Source organism: Perca flavescens, chromosome 21 (assembly GCF_004354835.1).
Source record: "Perca flavescens isolate YP-PL-M2 chromosome 21, PFLA_1.0, whole genome shotgun sequence".
In the NCBI taxonomy this organism is placed as follows: Eukaryota; Metazoa; Chordata; class Actinopteri; order Perciformes; family Percidae; genus Perca; species Perca flavescens.
The window spans coordinates 22396137-22419190 of NC_041351.1; the positions used below are offsets into that span (position 1 = coordinate 22396137).

General features: G+C 40.0%; 1 protein-coding gene across 1 annotated transcript; it reads right to left on the reverse strand.

The window, feature by feature from the left end:
- Nucleotides 1-554: 554 nt before the first annotated feature.
- On the reverse strand, nucleotides 555-17440 carry tnfrsf13b (TNF receptor superfamily member 13B). The gene is made up of 6 exons (XM_028568282.1): nucleotides 17402-17440; nucleotides 9556-9702; nucleotides 6302-6436; nucleotides 4477-4593; nucleotides 2521-2841; nucleotides 555-1740 (listed from the first exon to the last, which is right to left on the reverse strand). Exons 3-6 carry the CDS (start codon nucleotides 6414-6416, stop codon nucleotides 1496-1498), a joined length of 798 nt encoding a protein of 265 aa, XP_028424083.1. The 5' UTR covers nucleotides 6417-6436; nucleotides 9556-9702; nucleotides 17402-17440; the 3' UTR covers nucleotides 555-1495.
- Between the last annotated feature and the right edge of the window lie 5614 nt (nucleotides 17441-23054).

The following is a 23054-nucleotide window of genomic DNA, read 5'->3' on the forward strand; positions in this document are numbered from 1 at the left end:
TTGAGCCTTGTTAGTGGTATAGAAATAGCGATTTGCCCTCTGCCCCGAAAGCTAGCGTTAGCAGCTAACCGCCGGTTTGCAGTAGCTAGTTTCAAGCTAGAGACCCATTCAATTAGCATGAAAACATGTCCCAGAGAACGGTAGACTCGGTACACATTTGTTATTAACCCCTAGGTTCATTTTGTGCCAGAATTGTCCTTTAACTTCACTTGCTTTTTCCGCCTTTTATTTGATAGGACAGCTAGGTAAGAAGGGGGAGACACGCAAGAAATCATCACAGGTCGGACTCAAACCCTGGACCTCTGCGTCGAGGCCTAAACCTCTCAGTATATGTGCGCCTGCTCTACCCACTGACCCAACCCAGCCACGTAAATGTACACTATTTGCTAATATTTAATGGAATATTACTGATTGAACATATCTATTACCTACAATTGAACTGTGACTGCAGACGCACTTTAAAAATGGATGACGATTTGAACACTTGAACAGCTTCTCTCCAGGTGTTTCTGATATCAATGATGATTTTTATTTATTTTTTATTAGTGGTACAAAGTAAGTACAAGAAGATTCTCAATCGTAATACAAACAGTCACCCCACAAATATATACTTCACAGTATCGCACAAAATTGACATACACACACTCTACGCATGTTGTGCCAGTACTTGCACATGTACATTTCTATACTTGAAGCCCTAACCGAGGAATCAGTAGGACTTCAACATTTCTCCCAGTGGTTGTATAAAAAAAAAAAAAAAAACACACTTGACTGATTATTGTCAGGAAAACTACAGCTGCAAAGATGAATCAATAAGGTATCTGTTTGATAATCGGTTTGAGTCTCTTTTTATGTGAAAAAGGCCCAAATTATCAGATTCCAGATTGTTAAATGTGAATATTTTCTCCTCTGTGACAGTAAATGGAATATTTTTGGAGTTGTGTGTTACTTAGGCATTGGAAACCACTGATTGACTTTATTAAAACCATTTTCTGACATTTTATAGACCAAACAACTAATCCAGAAAATAATAATAATCGACAGATTAGTCGACAATGAAATGTTACTGTAGTTGGCAGATTATAAGTTCTCCTCCGCTGATACCTGCACTAGACTACCCAAAGTAATGTTATGGGCGGTGTGGTTCACTTGTTTTGGTTGAAAAGTAATCTGGAGAGCAGGAGTCATGAACTTTAAGACATGCAAGTCGTGTCTTCCTGTAACTATAGGTTACTGAAATGATGTCTTATGGAAATGTGAGCGGACATGCCAAGATGATGGTTGGCAATCTGTGTCAGGTGAGGTTGATGGGGGTCTTAGATGAGCGTGCAACCCTTTTAACACCCTATTTTTTTTTCAGTTTCACAATCTATCACACTGCGGTGATGTTATCCCACAGTCTGATTAAACAATCGAATACACTGACAATCTTCTCCTATGACCTGGGGACACATTTGGACATTCCAGTTGTCCCCGTGGGACAGCTAAATGAGCCTCATCCAACTGCCGCCTCCTCCAGCACCTCCAGTCCAGAGATGTGTAGGTTCTCCTCAGCCCGGACAGGCCCTCTATGGAGGAACGGCTGCTGGTAGAATGAGAAGGGGGCTCTCAGCGGCCTGTTGTTGCCCTGGCCCAGTGCTTTCAGATCAGGGAAACAGTGGACACATACGCAGGTCTCGGTAGGAATGGAGTCATAGGATTGCTCCCGGTCTCTGGTGCGGTTTGAATTTGTTACAAAATCTGTGGAAAGATGGAGAGGGTAGTGGGCACACATTGGAGAAAAAATACCATGATCTATTTAAACTGCAATTTGGAAAACGCAAGTTTTGAAATACAACAAAAATAATTGAAGAAGGTTTCTCTGAAGAAGAATGGCTACACTGTCTGAACTACTAAACTAGTGCATTTACACGTACAGCAGTAACCAGGGCACGTTCTTACCCCGTTCTTACGTTAAGTAAATAACTGGGATATGCTATTTTTTTTCCCCGAATACGTGAGCAGGGAAGAATGACAGGAGTGACTCTACCTCGCGTACAGTAGGTGGTGCTCTGCCAACGTACAACTGGTCAGAATAGGGCTTTAATCTTCAGGTTGACCTTTGTCAAAATCACAACAAAAGAAAAACTGTGTCTCCTCGTCCGTCTATACATGGGTCTTCTTGATTGTCCTTACCATGACGAAGTCCTCAATGGGTTTAAAGGTTTAAAGCTTGTTGCTTCCAACTGCTCTCTTGTATTTCGGAGTCATAAACCTCCGCAGCAGAGTGTGGAGGGGAACTTTTAACCTACAGAGCGTGCGCAGACGCGTAAACATGCGCCAATACCTCGGTTACCAAAGGACTTATCTAGCTCTGTTAACCGGGGTATGAGAACTCCGATTTTAGCCAGGTTAACATGGCATTTGAGAAACCTGAGTACTGCCTTAACCCGACTATAATCAGGTTTTTAAACTGCATGTAAACGCACCGATTGATTGCACTGATTTGTAGCCTTTGAGATGGATCCATACCGCACTAACCTTTGGAACTCTGCCCCGGCCGACCAACCTCCTGGCCCTGCTGGGCCACGCTCTCCAGGTTGTGGTTAGCCTCCTTGGTTCCCGGTTTGGAGGTTTTGGCCCTTGCTCTCCTCAGTAAGACTGCCAATGCTAGAGACAAGCTAGAGAACAGCAGCAGCATGCACACGGCCAGCAGGGAGTACAGCAGGATGGTGGAGTCTTCCAGGGCTGTCAGCCCTGAGATCCCTCTGGAATTTGGCACGGGCGAGGTAACTTCAACCAGGAGCTTTTTGGTAGTCACAGGAGGTGTCGGAGCTCGGGGGGTAGATGGGAGGGATACCTCTGAAAGACGATCAAGACAAAACTGTATGGTGACAAGCATTATTTGGGCATTTTGTTCCTTTATGGGCTGCTGATAGTAAATAAATGACCCCCCGGCCAAATGAAAAGGACTCCTGGTCAGTACCCTTACTGATGTACAACCAACAAGCATCTAGCTCTGCAAAGAAGTAAGCGTCCTCTACGCAAACCAAATACCATTCAGCCCCGTTGTACAGGAGTAGTGGCTTTTCTAGCAGTGGTGTAGTCTGTGCGATACGCAGGTATACGCAGTATACCCACTAAGAAAGCTCCAGGATTTCCATATACCCACAAAAAAATGCCCAATAACGCAACAACATACTTTCCATTATAGTTTTGATATATTTTGAATTGTCATCTGTGTTTTGCTTTCTTCACATAGGCTAAATATATATATATATATATATATATATATATATATATATATATATATATATATATATTACAGTATACCCACTACAATACATTAGACTACATCACTGTTTTCTAGCTATATCTTATGTATTTGCTGTCCCTCTAGAAAAACGTGATTATGCGATCACTTATTTCAATGCATAATCAGCCAAAATTTGCATATTTATGCGGGGGTCGCATTTTTTCAAATACGCCGCACTTTTGCCGCATACATTGCAGATTTCCGCGCAAAATATGCGGGGCTTGCATGATTTCATGATCCCCGCATTTTCGTTGCAAAAAAGTCACATATATCTTCGCGGAAAGTTGACAAATGTTGCGTTCACTTCACACAAGAGCAGCCAAAACGATATGAAGTGACGTAATTACACGACGTGAACATCGTTGAAAAGCAGGGTGTTGGGGGAATCACTTTTTTTTTTTTTCATCAAACTGCAGTTTTTGCAAGCTCCCGCAATTTCATTGCATAAAATGTGTGTTGCCGTTCCCTTCGCCGTGGGAAACGGCAACAACAACAACAAAGCTACATGCTGAAAATGGCAAGTTTTGAAGGAAATTTGGACAGCGCAACAAGGCAGGCCTTCTTTCAGGGAATGATGGTAAATTTACACAGAACATGTTTACAGCATTTCATCTCTAACTGGGGCGTTTTGGGAATGATTGGTGGGGATTGCTGTGGACGAAGCACTCACGGCGATACACTGGTAAGAGCAAATGGCGTTTAAGTATCCAGCTAATTGAAATAGCTCCCATATTGTGTAAAAACTTAACTTCATTTAATATTGTATGTGGTGTTTTCTTTAGTGGGGTGCAAATGTTCCACCAAAGCAAGTTCCCTTTTTTAGAAACTATTTTGCAGAGCCACCGTCGCTCCGTCCGGAGCTTAGCGCCTTTCAAGACCATTGTGATTGGTTTAAAGAAATGCAAAAACAACCCAGAGCTTTTTTCTTCTTTTATCCCAGAATGTATGTGTGGTGTAGCCAGACCTTGCTCCACATAACAGCACTGTGGTCAGGCAATGCGAGACTACTGCGATCGGTATTCATTTATAGTTAGTTTGAGTTTGAGTTCCTTTCTTGACCTCAACTCGTGCTTTGAACACCTGGTCTACTGAGGCCTAGCTCAACAGTAATGCCTCCAGAAAACAGAGATAGTCAGTAAATAATTGAAGCTGTGGTCCAGGCCAGCGGGGTCAGTACTCACTCTGGCAGTGCTGGGAGCATTCTGGTGGGTGACTGCCACAAATCTTAGCGCACCTCACACATATCTTCAGCAGCCTATCGTAGTAGTGGCCAAGCAGTGCTTTACAATGTGCAGACTCTAAGGAAGGAGAAGGAGATATAACAAACTGAATGTACTTCTGTCCTGTCCATATAGCATTTAAATATATATAATTTATTGTTCTAAAAACTAATTCTGGTAATTTCCAATGCTAGAAGTATTTCAAGTGAAAAGTAAAAGTGCAAAAAATCCTCACATTTTAGAAATGGGAAACGATCCAAACCGATCTGTCAATCAACTAAGTGTTGAATCTGCTAATCCTTTCAGCTGGACTTGTAGGTCTGTATATTGTTGGGTGGCTTAATTTATAATAAAACATCATATTTTATAAACTACATGTGTTTTGTTTGCAAAAAGCCTAACTTGTAAAAGTAAAGTTGTTAAAGTAACTAAAGCAGTCAGATGAATGTAGTGGAGTAAAAAGAACAATATTTCTCTCTGAAATGTAGCAGAAATGTGTCCTTAAGTACATTACATTCCACCACTGTATTTACCCAGGTTCTATCAATGGTCAAAGTCTACAAAGTGCCATAATAAAAAGGTAAATGTAGGTATTCTCCCATGCATTGGTGTCTAAGTGACTAATGAGTAATAGAATACAAACATCTTTGAAATTGGTCCAGTATTGAGTGAGAAAGCTGTGTGTGCACAATCAATTGCCGTCCACTAAAAGTTTCTGTCACTGACAGGCTCAGGTAGGTATTTTACAACATTCCAACATTATGGAAAGGAACCCTACAGAGAGAGAGTAAAATCCTTTTTGTTTTAACCAGAAACAGCCCTGTAATCGCCAAACCCACCAGACTCCATTTAAATGAACTATACTTTTAGCGTGTATAGATCCAGCGTATTTCCATACGTAAATGGGTGAATTAAGGGTTTATTTCAACAAATCTCAAAGTCTTGAGTGTTGAAACAATGGAAAGATGAAACCAAAGACAGCTTTTGATTCTTTGGACTCTGTGTTTGACTTTGAATGGGACTGTTTCGTGTTAACAAAAAGGGGTCTTATTCTTGAACAAAAAAAAGGTCTATCTCTGTAGGCATCATTTTCCATAACGTTGTCAGAAACTTAGAATACTAATCGAAGCATGTCAGTGGCAAAAACAGATGCCACTTTTAGATGACATACAGTACATCGAAGTTGCACAATTGCCCATTAACGCTACATTGCAGCTTGTTTTGCTGACTGCAGCAGCCTTGCTATATACTAGACCAATTTAAAAACAAATTGTTCCCATCAGTCACTTAGACACAAAAAAGATGAGAAAATAGGGTCCAGGTTGAAAAATATGGAAGTTACCCTTTAAATGTGAGGAAAGTGTTCCTGGCACAACCAGTGGATTCATGTATTCCTGAACCTCTGACCTAATGTGTGTTTGTGTGTGTGTGTGTGTGTGTGTGTGTGTGTGTGTGTGTGTATGTGTGTGTATGTATTCGTGGGCTCCAAAAACCGGGAATACAGTATACTTGTGGGGTCCCGACAGCTTTGTTGGGCCAAAATGAACCCCACAACTTTAAAGGGCTGTTTGAGGGTTAAGACTTGGTTTTAGGATTAGGGTTAGAATTAGGTTATAGTTAGGGTAAGGGTAAAGGTTAAGGTTAGGCATTTAGTTGTGATGGTTAAGGTTAGGGTAAGGGCCTATATGCATTATGTCAATGATGGGTCCCCACAAAGATAGAAAGATAGTGAAACGCATTGTGTGTGTGTGTGTGTGTGTGTGTGTGTGTGTGTGTGTGTACTCACCACAGTAACTGGTGCATTTGGGGATGACATGTGGTTGGTTGCATTGTGTTTGACAACCAATACATCCTTTGAGCAAACCATCCCAGTACTGACCCCCACTGCAGCTTCCAGCCATCAGGCCTGATCACCCTCCCACTGACAAACACACAAAGGTACAACACAGACATACATAGAAAGTTAAGTAAAGAGGAACCAGCAGTGGGCAGTGCAGTGATGTGCATCTTGTTGATGAATAATGTTGGTGTCCTAATGTTGGGAAATCTTAGTTCAGTGAGTTTGAAGTCTTGTAACTGTTTTTTTTTGTACTGCAGTGTTCCCAAATTGAATATTCGCTTAAATTTTGTTCACAAATTATAGGATATTGTGTGTGTGTGTGTGTGTGTGTGACTTTACAATTTACTCCGTATGATATTGGGTGACCAGATTTCCCGGGACTAAAACCGGGACGCTTTGCGCATGACTGTAGTGCTCGTGCACGTGAACGTGTGCCAGCCCAGGTCAGACGTAGACACAGACAGATTAGACACAATTTTGCCAACAGCACACGTACTGTTCACAACATAATGGGCTATGTCAGTTAATATTCATGATTTTTATTGGTATGTAGCCTACATATCTAAGAAATAATATTAAAAGACATTGAGTGAGTTTCGTGGGGGACCAACTTTATTTTTCAGAATTAAAGCACTCTTTTGGAAAATGCACCCACTGAACTTGTGAAAAACTTTGTGAAAAGGTATTTTTCATTACATGGCAGTAAACGGAATATTTGAAACTGCTGCCACAGGCTTGAACTAAAGTTTATGGTAACACTTTACGGTAAGGGTACATGAATTATGAATTCATGCATGAATTAATTCATGATTTGTGCATTACTTCATTCCTTTATATCTTATGAATCATCAGGAATAGACATTAGTTCACACACACACACACACATTCAAACGTTAAAAGAGAGTGAGAGAGAGAGGCCAGAATCTGCCTTTGGGGGACGTGGGGGGGAGGTGGGTGTCCTCCCCCAGGGATTTACGCTGTTAATACTTTTATTTAGCCTTTGTGAAGAAAGCAAAACACAGATGACAATTCAAACACGTTAAAATCATACGCTGGATGCTTTATTAGTCTTTTTACATGGGTTTAGTTAATGATCGGGCTATAATAAGACCCTGTCGGCGATATAATCGCCAACAACCGAGACAATTTCATAGTGGTTGGTGTAAACCGGGACATTTTAGCGTCCCGACAGACTTTTGTCAGGACTCGGGACACGCAACTCTAAAATCGGGACTGTCCCGGTCATCCCAGGACATCTGGTCACCCTAATGTTATACGACGGGTACTGTTTACATCATTGTTTTTATTTACGCTCTTGACCATGGAATGTGCACGGTGAGCGCGCGACACATGGATGTATAATAATAATAACGGCGCAACATGGTGTTTTACGGCAAGCGCTGGCCCTAAACATCCAAGCTCGGGCGCAAATCAACCAGTTGCAACTAACGAGCTAACGTTAGCTCATCGGCTAGAATGGGCAAGTGTCTGTCTGAAGGTCTGGCCTGGGATGCGGACAAGTTAGCGGACCAGGCTAGCGCATGGCAATGGGGCCGAGGTTAGCACAACAAGCGGCTCGGCGTGCGAGTCAGTGAACCGCCTGCAGGTTCCTGAACAGCTAGCTTAGCAACGGAAAGATTTTTGTGAGGTAGGCTATGTGTTGGAAACGCATCCAACATGCTAACGCGCGTTTGACGGTGTCACCGGGGAGAGTAGTCTCGCCTTGCCAGTCCAGACCTTCCTCCACAGCGCCGCTGAGAAACTTTTAGTTCGCTTCTCTGATTCATTCCGTTTTTGTTGTCTGTATCTATTTCTTCACCCACACTGTCATTCTGCGTGGTACGCTCCATAGGGTTTGTCACATAGTGGCCCCGTGCACTAACGTGCAAGTGGCACGGTAACTGGCCAATGAAATGATGATCATTAATTGTAGCGTTTCAGGCGGGCTCTAAATCAAACACAACTAAGCCACACAGCCAACGGACGGGACGCAAAAATAAAAACAAAATAAACAAAATATTGCATACTTATCGCAACACTTTCGATATAATGTTGCGCATTGTGATATCGCGATAACGATATTGAGACGATTATATCATGCAGCCCTAGCCTGCACTAGCACCAGTGAAGCCCTGTGTTTTGATGGACATTGGAACTGTGGAAGGTCTTTTTCTGCCTTTGCTTTCCTTTGGTTTGCAATCCTTGCAAAGCATGCACAAGAGCCCAGTGACTGAAAGATTAGGGGGCCATCAGCAACATGCCAGGCTTCCAAACTTCCATTCTTTCAGAACTCATGTCTTTATTCGCAACCACAGTCCTCTTCGCTCCGTTGACCACTGAGTCGGTGGACTGTGAACAACACACGGTTTAACCCTCCTCCGCCCTCCACTGCTGTGTACTACAGTGTATTTGTCACACCCGGGTAATCAGCACTCAGTGTCTTACTCACGCCCCCTTCAGATTCCATGTAAAGTTAGTACGTTTATTTATTCATCACAAACACATAGTTGATGTTTGCCAATATCAAAACAGAAGTGCATTATTTCCATACAAACCAAACTCATTACTTAGAGTTAGCTGTCTTCTTTTTTCATGTATTTATCTATTTTTTTGCTTCCTTATTGAGTTTTGTTGTTGCTCTTTTTACCATTTTTCTTTTTTCGTATGTGTGTGTGTGTGTGTGTGTGTGTGTGTGTGTGTGTGTGTGTGTGTGTGTGTGTGTGTGTGTGTGTGTGTGTGTGTGTGTGTGTGTGTGTGCGAGAATGTAATTGGAGACAGGACTGTGTTCATAGCAAAGTGAAGACGTTTCTGGAGATCACATACTGAAAACACAACATTCAGTTTACTGATCCGACCCAGTATGGGTTGAAAGCGATTAGGGCTGGGTATCACCAATGATTTCACAAATCGATTCCATTTCCCAAGATCCTGATTCAGTTACATTTGCCATTCAGTATTAAACACGTCCGGGAAATTTCAGTTACAATTCCAATTTTTCTTGCATACAAGAGATTCTAAGAGAACTTGTGTTACGAATTGAAATCCAGTCATCACATTCATGGTGAAAATGCATAACTTAAAAGATCGATTTTGTGATTGTATTAATCAATATTAGATCACTCAAAGAAAGATCGACTTCAATTGGAGAATGGGTTATTTTAAACCCATTCCTAAATACGTTATTAAGTGCGACCACTCACCTGGCGAGATGAAGAAGCGGTGGGGGACTCCTCGGTTTGAAGACGAGAGTGAGATGGACCTGTGTTTCAGCAATGGAAGCTCATTTGGGTACCAGCTCTCTGCCTGACCTGGGACTTCCCCCCCTGTGTGTGAGGTGTGTGCCCTCCCTCCCAAACACATACACACACACAGACATTTAAAATGTCCCCCATGAACAGCAGATGTTCAGTAATTAGGACATTTTTACAGTAATCAACAGAAAATGTACCAAACGGTCAATTTTAAAAACCTATTTCTACAAATGGACATAAATATCTACAAAAATATATAAAGTTCTGGCACGTTTCATGGGCCCTTGTGAGTTAAAGGTACAATATGTAACTTTTCTGCATTAAAATGTCTAAAAACGACCATACCTATATTATAAATGTTTTTGAGTTGTGTAGTTACACTATTCCAAATGTTTCCACGAAATGGCAAACCCAGAGAAATCTGTTATTTTATTTTCAGACACGTCACGGTTCATTTAGTCGCCTGTCAGTGGCGTCATATAACCTTTCACCATCTAGTTAATTGTAACTTCTGTCAAAACACAGGAGAGATTAATTGTAAATCATACAATGTCACAGAAAAAAATGCTGTAACGGTAACACTGCTTTTTCTGCCAAAAGGCATCATTTTGTGATTAATTTCATGCCACTTTGCAACACAGTAATACAGCAGAAACCTTATTTATTGATACATATCAATATTAATCCAGCTTAATGTTACTACAATGTATGTGCTGGTTGACAAGTAGCTAACGTTAATGCTATCTAATGCTTGGTTGATAACATTATAGGGTTACAACATCATTCAACACACTCATTAAGTTTTTAGTAGTATGATTGTTTTGACCATGGATAAAAGCAGCACTGCGCTAACCCACGAATAAGTTCATTGGTAACGTTAACGTTAGCTGTATAGATAGACGATTAATCTAATGCTAATTTAGCCAGCTAGCACACCTCACTTTGCCTGCCTCACTCCCCCGGCACAAAGTAAGTAAGTAAGTAAATAAGTAGTAAGTAAGTATATACAAAGAAACTTCATTCGGGATGATAGCTGACAACACAGCTGGGGCATGTAGCAATAGCTAGTTACCATTAGCCCCAGTCGGTGCCGGGTGCTTATGACGCTAACGGCAGTTTAACAAAGCGTCGGGGGAAAAAGAGAATAGCAAACCCAGGCATCCTAGTCACAACATCAGCCATCCATAATGTTAGCTACCGGTGTTTGTACCGAAAATCTCCTCCCTGCCGAATTTCTCCCCCCTTGGCGTTTAGCTGTCTTTGCAGTTAGCTAGCTAAATTAACCCGTCATGAGCAGTCGAACGACGAACGCCGTGCAACCAGTAACCAGTAACAGCTCAAACACGGCGTTCGTGATTCGACTGCTCATGACTGTTTTCAAGATGGTGCCCGCTTGTAAACATGAACGAAACTGTCTTTATAAACTATCTTTTTAATAAATTCTCTGAACACTTACAAAGTTCTCAATGCTTCGGTTTACATGTAGGGACCCTCATTATGCTACCGTTGAAGTGTGGTGCTATTTTGAGCCTTGTTAGCAGTGTAGAAATAGCAATTTACCCTCTGCCCCGAAAGGTAGCATTAGCAGCTACCCACCGGTTTGCCGATAGCTTGTCTCAAGCTAGAGACGCATTCGATTAGCATGAAAACATGTCCCACAGAACGGTAGACTACGGTACACATGTGTTATTAACCCGTAGGTTCATTTTGCACTGGAATTGTCCTTTAAAATCTCACGCGTTTTTTTTTTTTTCTGCTATGACAAGTCAAAATGTCTCCACAAAAACTCCCGTTGACTGAAAAGCTTTTCACAAATAGGTTTACTTTGGATTAAAATCACCATCGCCACTTGATTACAGCTGTTCTTCTGTTTACCTCGCAATTCCACTTTTAAAAGTGTGTTTTGTTAAAAGGGGATAAATGCTTATGCAAGCATTCGTTTTGGTTCAATTTATTCAAATGTATTTTCACAAACTGGCCTAAACATTATAACAAAACTATCAATCTACAACAAGTCATTCTGGTAGTCCCCCCCCCTTAACCTAAAGATACACAGGTTGACCACAGTGACTCACTTTTACCGGGTATTAATGGTTTTTGAGAGATGTGATTAAGCCCACTTTCCTGACATCAGTGTGAAACTGTCACTCAATCCAACACCATGTGTTTCACTCTCCACTGAACACAGAGCAGATTTCACGGTTTCATCTCTGCTTCACTTCTCGTATCAACTTCTCAGGATCTTTCTGGCCATGTGCAGCTTAGTTTTAGACTGAGTACATACAACACTGAATTATCTTTGAACACAGCACCTGCAAATATTAAAGACATGAACCAGACATAACCAGAGATTCATTTTGATCCAAGTATGGGTACAAAAAAAACAACCCTGGACAGGTTTATTTTAATGTCCTTAATCAGTGCAAATTGCTCCATGTGGCATTCAAACAAAGTGGCAGCCACATATTAAACTATTAAATAAATCTCACACGGTACTTGTTTGCTCAACTATAACCTACTGTAATTATTCATTATGTATTTATATGACTAGATCAAGGTTAGTAAAGCAAAGAGAGGGCATCAGAAAAAGAGTAGAACCTAAAGTTCAAGAACACAAAGCACTTGAATAAAAAGGTTTCACACAGACTTTTTGTCTCTTTGAGATTTTCAGCGAGGCTTTGCAGCTGTTAGAAGATGCCGGAAATTCTGGGGTTACAAGTCGTTAAAGGTGTTAGTTTTTTTTTTTTTTTTACAACATACGATTTTGGTTATGCCTTGGCACATTTTTAAGGCAGAATGAGTAGGATTTGTCCGTTGCGGTTTATAAATACAACATTTAAAGTTGGCCCCCTCCTCAACTGATCAGCGCAAACATTTTAGACAAGATCATTTTAGACGAGAGAAATGGTCACAGAGTTATGGACATTAATGACGGACCGTGCACTAAAATGTTGTTTGGATGGATGCACGTAGTTTATGGTTACAAAACTTGGCCTACTTGCCGTAACTTTGGTGCATACCAGTCATCAAACAATAACCTCCAAACATACGCGCACAAAATATATATAAGAGAGACTGTCCTATCTGAAAAACGCCCACATAGGTAATTTGTTCAAGCAGCAATTACGACCTGGATTTACGTTTATAGCAATGGCCCCCACTAGCGGCCGTGGTAATTATGACAGGAGCATAGCAGGAAGTAAGATGACGAAGTGTAAGAGAGCCAAATTTCCGCATAAGGAGGCAGATTGGGGTGGTGGATTGGTTAAACAAACAGGACTTTCACCCAGGGGACTGGGGTTTATGTCGCATTTGAAAATAAAAGTAAACGGCAAAGTTCTTTTTTTACTTTACTGAACAAACGAAGCTACGTCACCTTGCGTAACCGGAAATTAAAGGACAATTCCGGTCAATTTTAACACATAGCTCTTTTGAAAAGAGATACAAAAATATTTTCAAAAATAGGCATATGCTTATTTTTTAAAAGTAAGTGCTGTAGTACAACTAGCAGGAGACAAGATATAATTGAGGTAAGTTTTTGAGACACTACCTTATTTAATCATTAAATTAACAAATATTTTTGTATCACTTTTCGGTGTTGTACTTTGTAGAAGGTCCCTAAGCACTCGTCTTGCCGTCTCAACACCGGAACTAAACAGAGCTGAATAAGCACAACATTTATGCATTTCTTTCACATCTACTGCAGTCAGATTCACTGTGTTCACTCGGAAGGAATCACTTCACATGGGTAGGCACTTGGAATGACATTTCGAACATGTTAAGAGGCTAAAAGCACGGTTAAAACTTGCTTGATGTATGAGGACTATGGTTAACTGCTCCTCAGATCTCTGCATCTGTCCAATCTGAGTTTTCTGTTGCACGACTAAAACAACTTTTGAATGTTCACGTTTCACCAAAACAAGTTCCTTCCTGAGGCTATTTTGCAGCGGCACCGGGGCTCCGTGCGGCGCTTAGCGCCACCCATGGCGATTGTGATCGGTTTAAAGAAATGCCAATAAACCAGAACACGTTTTTCTCCCATCCCACTAGCCAGACCCTCCTCCGCAGCGCTGTGGAGGAAGGTCTGGCAATGCGAGACTACTAATGCATTGACATGATCCCTCACTGGCTTCCCACAAGCAAACAAGTTAGAGATATACAGCTGTTGAGAACTGACCCTGGGTCCCTGCAGCACACCAGTCCAATAACGGGCTTTCTGATTGGCCCAGGGAGTTGTAAAAGCTTTCTCCAATAGACTGAGAACAAAGTATTAAAACATAAAACAATGCAGTTATAAAAAACAAAACAAACCTAGCCTCTGAAATAGAGTGAAAGTACCTAATGATACTACCATAGGCCCATACCTGAGGCATGTGTGGTAAATGAGTGAGACTTCCCCTCCCGGCACATCTGTATGTAAATCATGTGATTGCAACTTTGTGTCAGACAACAAATCAAAAAGAAAACCAAGAAGTTGAATTTGAGGAAGCCGATACAACTATGACTTGGCTCTATGTTGAGTCACAGCAAAAAGCTTATTCACATGTAACATTTACTCCAACCTGTGCTGAGGTAGATTAGCTCAGATAAAACTAAAAGGATGAAACCTAAAATGGTCTGTTGGAGGAACAAATACAGAAGCATGCAAATAAAAATATATAAGCATAAACAAGTAATGTAAATAGTAGTTATATGTGTGTGTGTGTGTATGTATATATATTTATATTTATATATATATATATATATATATATATATATATATATATATATATATATATATGTATGTATGTATGTATGTATATACTAGGTCTGCTCCCTCTTAGTCGATTAGTCGACTAATCGGTCGTTTTGGTCTTAGTCAACTTAGATTTCTTTAGTCGATTAGTCATTTTTTACGATACGATGCGATTCAACTTTATTGTCAGCCAAAGGCTGAAATTCTTTGTACATCCCTGGGTAGCTCGTTTAAAAATGAGGGCGTACACATACATCCAAACAGTGAATGACATACACATACATCCAAATGAGGACATACACATACATCCAAAAACATCCAAACATACATGGGATTAATAACACCAACAGACATACATGAGACATTACCACAAATGACATAAACTCAAAATAAGGAAACATATATAACAACAGTACATGACATGAACATACACACAGACAAAGTCTTGGAGATGTATATCCCTGAAATAAATATTGCACTGGGTTTAATATAGCCGGTTTAGCAATAGGATAGATTGATGTATGAAGGAGTTTTTAAGTCTAATACGATTAAAAGAATGAACTCTAAAGTGTCTGTTTGAAGGCAGAAGCTGATATTCACTGTGCAAGACATGTAAAGAGTCATTTGAAATATTTCTGGCTAGTCTAAGCATACTATTATTGTGAGCCTCCTGAAAGGAGTGCGCTACAGGTAGTCCGATAATCTTTGTTTTAATCTGATTAAATAGGTTTGTTTTATTTTTAACTGAGAGGGTACTTAGCCAAGCAGTACTACAGTAAAGCATGATACTCTGAATTACTGATGTGAAAAACAGAGAGATGATTTGACTACTAGCTCCAAAAGATCTCAATCTACGAAGAAAATAAACACGCTGTTGTATTTTTTTGAGAAGTCCATGAGAGATTGTCGTCTATCATGACACCCAAATATTTATAGACCGAGACTTGACTAATTTCTGATTTATGGATCTTCTCTAAGGACAGTTGACAATTCTGAGTTATTCCAAAAATGATTTCCTCCTTATGCTTTTTTCACGCTGAATGACTTATTTCCAAGAAACGTACGAGCACATCTCTGGTCAACACAAGAATTAGAGTGGTGCTTTTGCATGACTCTTTGCGGAGAAACTCAGATTTACAGATCTGTCGATTTAAATCAACTAATCAATTAGTCGATACAATTGAATGAGTGTTAGTCGACTAAGAATTTCTTCAATCGAGCACAGCCCTAGTATGATGTACAATATATTTGAGTATAACAGCATAGGTGAAAGTGTATAGGTGGCCAACTTGCAGCAGTAAAAAAAAAAAAAAAAAAAAAAAACATACCTTAGAAATGAAGGCAGGACAACTATTTTATGAAAGTGTGAAGGTACAAAAATGTGTCTTCATTAATAACTGGCAAACAGAGTGCCATGCATAGAAACCGACAGGCATGTGAAAAAATTAAGGGTTAAAAAAAAAATAACACAAGAGGACGGCTCTGTGATTACTGAATCACACCTCTAACCAAACTACCACCTTCAGAAACCTGAACACCCAGAATAGACCGGCTGCAGATGGGTAGTCAAATTCAGGAAAGGAAAAAAGGAAGCCAGTTGACACAAAAAAACAGAACAACAGAAAAATGGCTAAATCAAGACTAAATCAGTCAGCATATGCAAAATGCTAGGCAAGTTAAAGACGTGCAGTTTTCAAAAGTCTTGATTTACTGAAATATTTGTGTCGACGAGGAGCCATAGTCGTACTTTCTACACCGAATTGGTAAAGGGGATGATGTTGTTTTTGGAAAATCGGAGAGCCCTCAACCAACATATGAGCGTGTATCACTTGTGTGACAGACATATTTTAGGTTAAGTGTTCTTTTTGTGGCATCATTCTACGTACATGGACATTTTGATTAATTTGATCGATTGATTTCGAACATGTAACAAATACTTTTTAAAGAAAACAAGAATAACTAATGAAGTGAACATTGTACTTATCGCAAACTCTCACTAACCAAATTCTCATAAACAACAGGAATAAATAATACATGTCCAAATAGGAGTAGGAAGAAGTTATATGGTCCTAATTCTTCTCCATAGCTCACTAACTCAATATGTATCATATATATATGACATAAAAACAACTATCCTAATGCTATTTAATAATTATAATAATAATAATATCTAAAATCAGACTGGAAGCACTTTACTGTCAGAGTGAAGGCTATACATCACTCCAACCATACCAGATTTACACCACTAGATGGAGACAGCCTGCAATTTTTGAAAAGACAATCTCATCAGTGCAGGATCAATAACAATGTCCAACCTCTCTGCGTACTGGTCAGAGATTGACATTTTCACGTCTAAATACTGCCTGTATCTCTTAGAAATCACTCTTAATCCTACACTTTATGCAGGGAGGCACATCCCTGGCAAGAATAAAACTGTTCCAACTTCGGTGAGGTGAAGGAGAAGTGTGAAGGATAAGGGTGTTATAGGGCTGAAACTAGTCCCGGGTAAAGTATTTGAATGAGTGGATGAAATGAGCTGTACTATGGGATATAGTGAGTATCGTCAGTGTATGTTTGATCAAAGAAAGAGAGCCCACATGCTGTGCAGTGCTCCCCTAAAACTTCCACCAGACCATCGAACAATGGTTCCACCCACAAGGGCAGGGTACGATATAAGCCCTGTTTTAGAAGGGTGCTGAAGCAACCCAAACTTTTATCCCGGCACCCCTAAAAAATAATTGCAAAAAAGAAAAGTCTGCGTTAGTCTATTGTGAGCTAAGGAGTTCTGCTCTACGAATATCACAGCATTGTGGAAACTAAACCCAGAATCTAGACCCCTGGATCATTCAGAAAAATAAAAACGTGTGCTTGTCAGCCATTAGTGCAAATTGCATATATCTCTAATTTTCGAAAGTTATTGATAGGCCTACTGCTTTATATCAGATTTAATTTGCAATATCGACTCCCATTTGTAGTAATGGCCCTGTGGCTCAGCATTAAAGTTAGTTTTCTCAGAATTGTTGTTGTCTTTCTAGTTACATAATTCAGTGTTTCACCTACCATGATGGTCCAACATGATGTTAAAGCACAGTAGAATCACGTTAAAAAAAAAAAAGAATTACGTTAAAAAATGTGACAGGCCCCCCTCTAAAGCTCTGATCCTACAATCGTCCCTCCACGAAGATATCTTTGTTGGATCAACACATCCACATTAGCTTTCTTCTACGTCAGCGTAGGTACTGACAGAATATCTGTTCTGTCATTCTAAGTCGAGGAAAACGTGGTTCATTATAGAAGAGTTTGTAAGACGGAAAGACATCTGATTGTACTCTCACCTTGATCCGACTGCTGTCGTGTGAACCATGTTTAAGAGGCATCTACGTGTTTCTTTTCGTGCATTCATCTTTCATTCTTCCTGCGATGTAGAGATACTGTCCTCATAGTATGATAGAACCCAGACTGCACTAGTGTTAATTTTGTCACCTAGTTTTAATTTAGTCTTCGTCTTAGTCTTGTGCCAAATGCCGTTAGTTTTAGTCATATTTAGTCATTCACATATCTTTTTTTGTTAGTCAAGTTTTAATCAACTAAAAGTCTCGTCATTTTAGTCTAGTTTTAGTCAAAAGAGAACTCAATATATCTTAGTCAAGTTTTAGTCAAAACATTTTAGTCTTTTTTTAAATAATTAAATTATTTAAGATTTTATTTCTGATAACCATTTCAGTCAAATAGCTATATAAAAATAAATTATCTAAAGTTATATAAATATTGAGCCTCTTCCTTATTTCACCAGTAAATTCCTGTTGAATGACAAAAACAACCACTGGATGGGAAAAGGGTATTTTACAATAACATAACGAGGCTGGCGAGGCGAGTTTCAAGTGAACACAACATATGTGTTGTTTTTCAGACAACGGCAGCAGCAGACTGTTGTTGGAATCCTCCACAGTGAAATACAGACAAACTTTTACACCGTTTAGCTGTCAGCATTGTAACCTTGTTTATTCCAGCTGCTAGCTAATGGTAGGCTAACGTTACTTGCTGCCAAGTTTAGTGTTAACTACTGTCCCGTGCAGCGATGTTTTGGTTGCCTCCAATGTCTTTAGGAGCATCAGAGAGAAGTGCAGGCATTTAAGTGGCACCTAAATCTGCGTTGTTATTCGGTCCGGTGGATTACGGTCATTGAGGCACCGGTTGGTGCCGTATTAGCATCAACAATAATGCATGTTGCGTGGACAGAAAGTTGTGTGGTTATGACACAACTGTTAGCCTATTTTCACAAAAACGTCTGCTACTGAGCCATAACGTGAGGCACAAGGTAATGGAGCCTTTTATACATTGTCGTGTTTCTTTAGAAATAAACAATGGACAAATAAAGTCTTTAAACGCTTCAGATGTAAAGTTATTCTCTGTCAAAGTGACGCCAAAATGAATTGCAGTCAATGGAATGCTAACGGCGGGTGATGGCTTATTAGCATTAAAATAGCGCCATAGGAGGTACGCTTTGCGGAGGCTGGCTTACCCCCTTGTGAAAAACGGAGGTTTAGGTAGCCGAGGAAGTGAGGAAGAGAAGAGAGAGGAAGTGATTTGTTGCTGTTGTTGATATTTTCGGGATTCTGATTGGCTAACATGGGCTTGAGCTTCTCGTTACGCTGCCACGTACAGGTTTGGCATACTGTTGACGGTACTGACAGCATATATACATGGGTACGTGTATACGAACACTTTTCTGAAAACTGACAGCTGTGCATGATGTGAACAGAGAGGGTGAAACGTCGGTTTATGAAAATAGCCGGCCACGTGTAAACGTAGCATAAAAGGAGATATGTCAGTAGGGCTGGGGGTAAACGATTATGTATTAAACGATTAATCGGGTAATTATTTTATCGATTAGTTGACTAATCTAACGACTAATTGGACTATTTTTCTGTTGCTCGATTAATAAAAACCATAATGCATCTCAAATAAATACCCCAAAAAATCTTAATAATATACTTTATTAAACAGTTTTGCACAGCAAAAAATCTTCTGCTTTACAAAAAATAAAATAAAAGAAATTATTTTACTCTTATACAAAATGAAAGGCCAGCCTGTTTACTCTTTTACAGTACTGTTAAGAAATTAACAAAAGACGCGTTCTTCTGATTTCTGGAGGAGGAAGGAGAGGCTGGGGTCGAATTGAAAGTTGAGCAAAAAGGTTTAATAAAACAACACGAAAACGACAGTCAAAACACAAATGTTACACTGCAGCTGACAGCGGACTGATCTCATGCTTCTCCTTGCGGAGTTACAGAAGAACAGTCCTGAGACATTCTCCGGATCATACATTTATTCCCTACACCTGGGTCGTTCCTCAAATGAAATCTTCCCCTATTGGTCAGATGTCTCTCAAAAGAAAAGTGTACATTCCCAATCAATCCAACTATATGAATACACATTCATTGTTCTAATCACGTCTAGCTCACATTTTCAACTGCTTACAACATTTTCATACATTCACTGAGAAACTCCATTCAAATTTTAAAATGTTCCACGTCTTTCATACCTTCAGGGTCGGCGCCCAACTCTTCAAAGACATTCATACAGATTAATCCATTTTCTCACTGCTCCACCCTTTTCCACAAAAATCCAAACATCATAAAAGCAAATCATAAAGCATTCACAATCATTCAGAAATTAAATTTCTCTAGTTTACCGTATTTTCCATAGTCTGACCCCTAGCTGGTTTTAGTAGACGCTCTGTTGTAATGATTTACCAACCAGATGGAGTCGCTGTTCGTTATACCACTCGGGAAATGGAATTTCCAATGCAAAACTCAACACAAACAAACATCCACAACCACACTGCTCCCGCAACCTCAACATGTCCTCAACCCCCACCGCTGAGCTGCTGCACGCTCTCAATTTAAACAAAACAATCTTACAATGAAGTTATAACCACACTGTGCTTACAATTTCAAAACATCTTATTTACATTTCATCACAAAAACACTGCGCAAGTCGCTTCCGCGGACTCAAATTCAAACACAATTCTATTTCAAAAATATTTACAGTAGTCTATATACAACCCTATATTTAATTGTTTCCTATTTTCACCGACTATGTCCACTCTAGTGAACTCGATTCTGTCTTTTGACTCAGAACCAAACCTTCCGTTGCAGGCTTTTACCTTCCGTTGCAGGCTTTTATTAAACTAAGCTACACCTAAACAAAACGGCGTTAATTCCTTGTAGGTTTATACCTTCTGTTGCAGGTTTTACTAAACTAAGCTACAAAACAACAAAACGGCGTTTTGCTTTTGTGCACTCAAAAGAATTTCCAAAAATTCTTCGGTCGGAGATTAAAACCTTTGACCTTCTGTGCAGGTTTTTTATTTATTTATTTATTTATTCTTTTTAACTAAGTGGCACAGAAAGAAAATTGCATTTTTCCCTCCGTGCCCTCAAAGAAATTAACACTCACAGGGCAAGATACTTTGGAAAACTTCTGACCCTCCGTGCAGGCTTTTATAACATTAGGCAACAAAGGCAAGAAATGAGAAACATTAATCTGGGACACAGCACCCGGTCGTCACCGTGATGATGGTACACCAGTTCCCACAATCTCACAGTTTGTTAAAACTGGCTTAAAAAGACTTATTCCCGCCTCTGCTCCTCACAGAAACTTATTCTGTCGCCCCATTTAGGTCTTTTTATTTAAAAATTTAACAGGATTCTAAACCTGGCCACATAAGAGTGGGCTTCTAGTGCACTATAACCATGGACCCTCTTTGTGGGCTTTTAAGGTTTACACAACCACATACAAACACACACTATCACATACAATAGGCCTACTTTTGTATTTATCATTACTTAAAATCACTTTAGATTTTAACAGACTTGCAGGGTGATGCTGCTGAATTTTCACATCTAAAACGTTTCCTATATAAACTCTGCAGTGTTTTGATAAAAACAGGTTTTCTGCTCACCTCTCAGCCCATGTGAAAATTCAGCAAGTCACCATGATCCAGTCTTTCAATATGCCTTTTACCTTTTGTCCTCCAAAAATCACCGTCGGGGCTCACCAATTATTAAGAAATTAACAGCGTTCTTCTGATTTCTAGGGGAGGAAGGAGAGGCTGGGGTCGAATTGAAAGTTAAGCAAAAAGGTTTAATAAAACAACATGAAAACGACAGTCAAAACACAAATGTTACACTGCAGCTGACAGCTGACTGATCTCATGCTTCTCCTTGCGGAGTTACAGAAGAACAGTCTCTCAAAAGAAAAGTGTACGTTCCCAATCAATCCAACTATATGAATACACATTCATTGTTCTAATCACGTCTAGCTCAACAGGGGATGGCTCTCAAAGTTGTTTAAACAATAAGACTTCTAGAGCTTTTACATTTATGCTATATAACATGACCTAATCAATTCTTTAGAAGCTTGAGAAGGTGTGAGCCAGACAAATGCTGATTAGGCTTAATCAGTATTGAAACATTCCTTCACTTAGTCACACAACAGCTTACATTTTTTACCTTAAAGTATATTGTAGCCTACTAAAAAACATAAGCATTGTTTTAACTTTTTTATCTTCAACAGTACCAACAGTAAAAAAAAAAAAACTGCGCAGTGCACAGTATAGACATTCCTGAGAGTGTTTAACACAATATAAAATTCCTGTTTTCAGTTTTACAGTCCCAACATAAAACTCTCCTGTACAAAGCTACTGCAATATGCTTGCTACCGTTAGCTAGATCTAGCACCTGTGCACTTTGGTGGTGCTAGGCTAACCAACGCATCTTAGCTCTCTGTGCAGTTTGTTCATGCTAGGTTAGTAGCTAACGTTCACGTTGATAACTAACGTTAGCTAAACACAGGTGTCTAGGCGCCAGTAGCTAGCTAACGCTAACGTTAGCTACTAACCTAGCACAAACAAACCGCACGGAAAGCTAAGATAGTTAGCTAGCACCACCGAAGTGCACAGAGCTCAAGCTACACAACACACTATGCAAACATGAAATTAATTTAGCCAACGTTAGTACTTACTTGTTATTGTCTCCTTCACGAGTGACAATGGGGTGCCTCCGTTTCAGATGCTCCCACATTGCTGTTGTGCTGGTGTGGTATGCCAACACCATTTGGCAAAGAGCGCAAATAACTACACCTTTTACGTTTGGGACTAAATTTGAAGTATTCCCATACCTTTGATGATTTAGGGCGAGCTGTTTTTTAGGACTTTTTCTTTTATTGGGGCTTTTTGCAGGGCTATGTTGGGAATTATGTGAGGAGGTTGCTGTTTCGTCCTCCATTCTGCAATGTTTTGGTCTCCCACGTGTGTGTAGCAAGCTGTGCCGAAGCGTCGACGCAAAAAATATGACGTTGACGTAATTTTGACATTGACGCGTCGCTACAGGCCTATATGTCAGTGTTGTGTTCACAACTTCTTTGCGCTGTTGCAGTTTTAATGAAGACAATTAACATCCATTATATAATAAGTGGACGCCTACACTGCTAAAATCTTTAATAGTGGGAGTAAAACGTGAGTTTTAACAGACTGAATTCTCTGTAACGTTCAAGTGCTGCATACAGGGGAAATGGGACATAGTTCCCAGGGCCCTCATTTGAGGAGGGCCCAAAAAGATGATAGAATGAATAGCTGTGGATGCTGGGAGGGGCCCATTCTAGAGGGCCTAGAATTCTGTGCTACGCCCCTGGCTGCATGACAAATTGT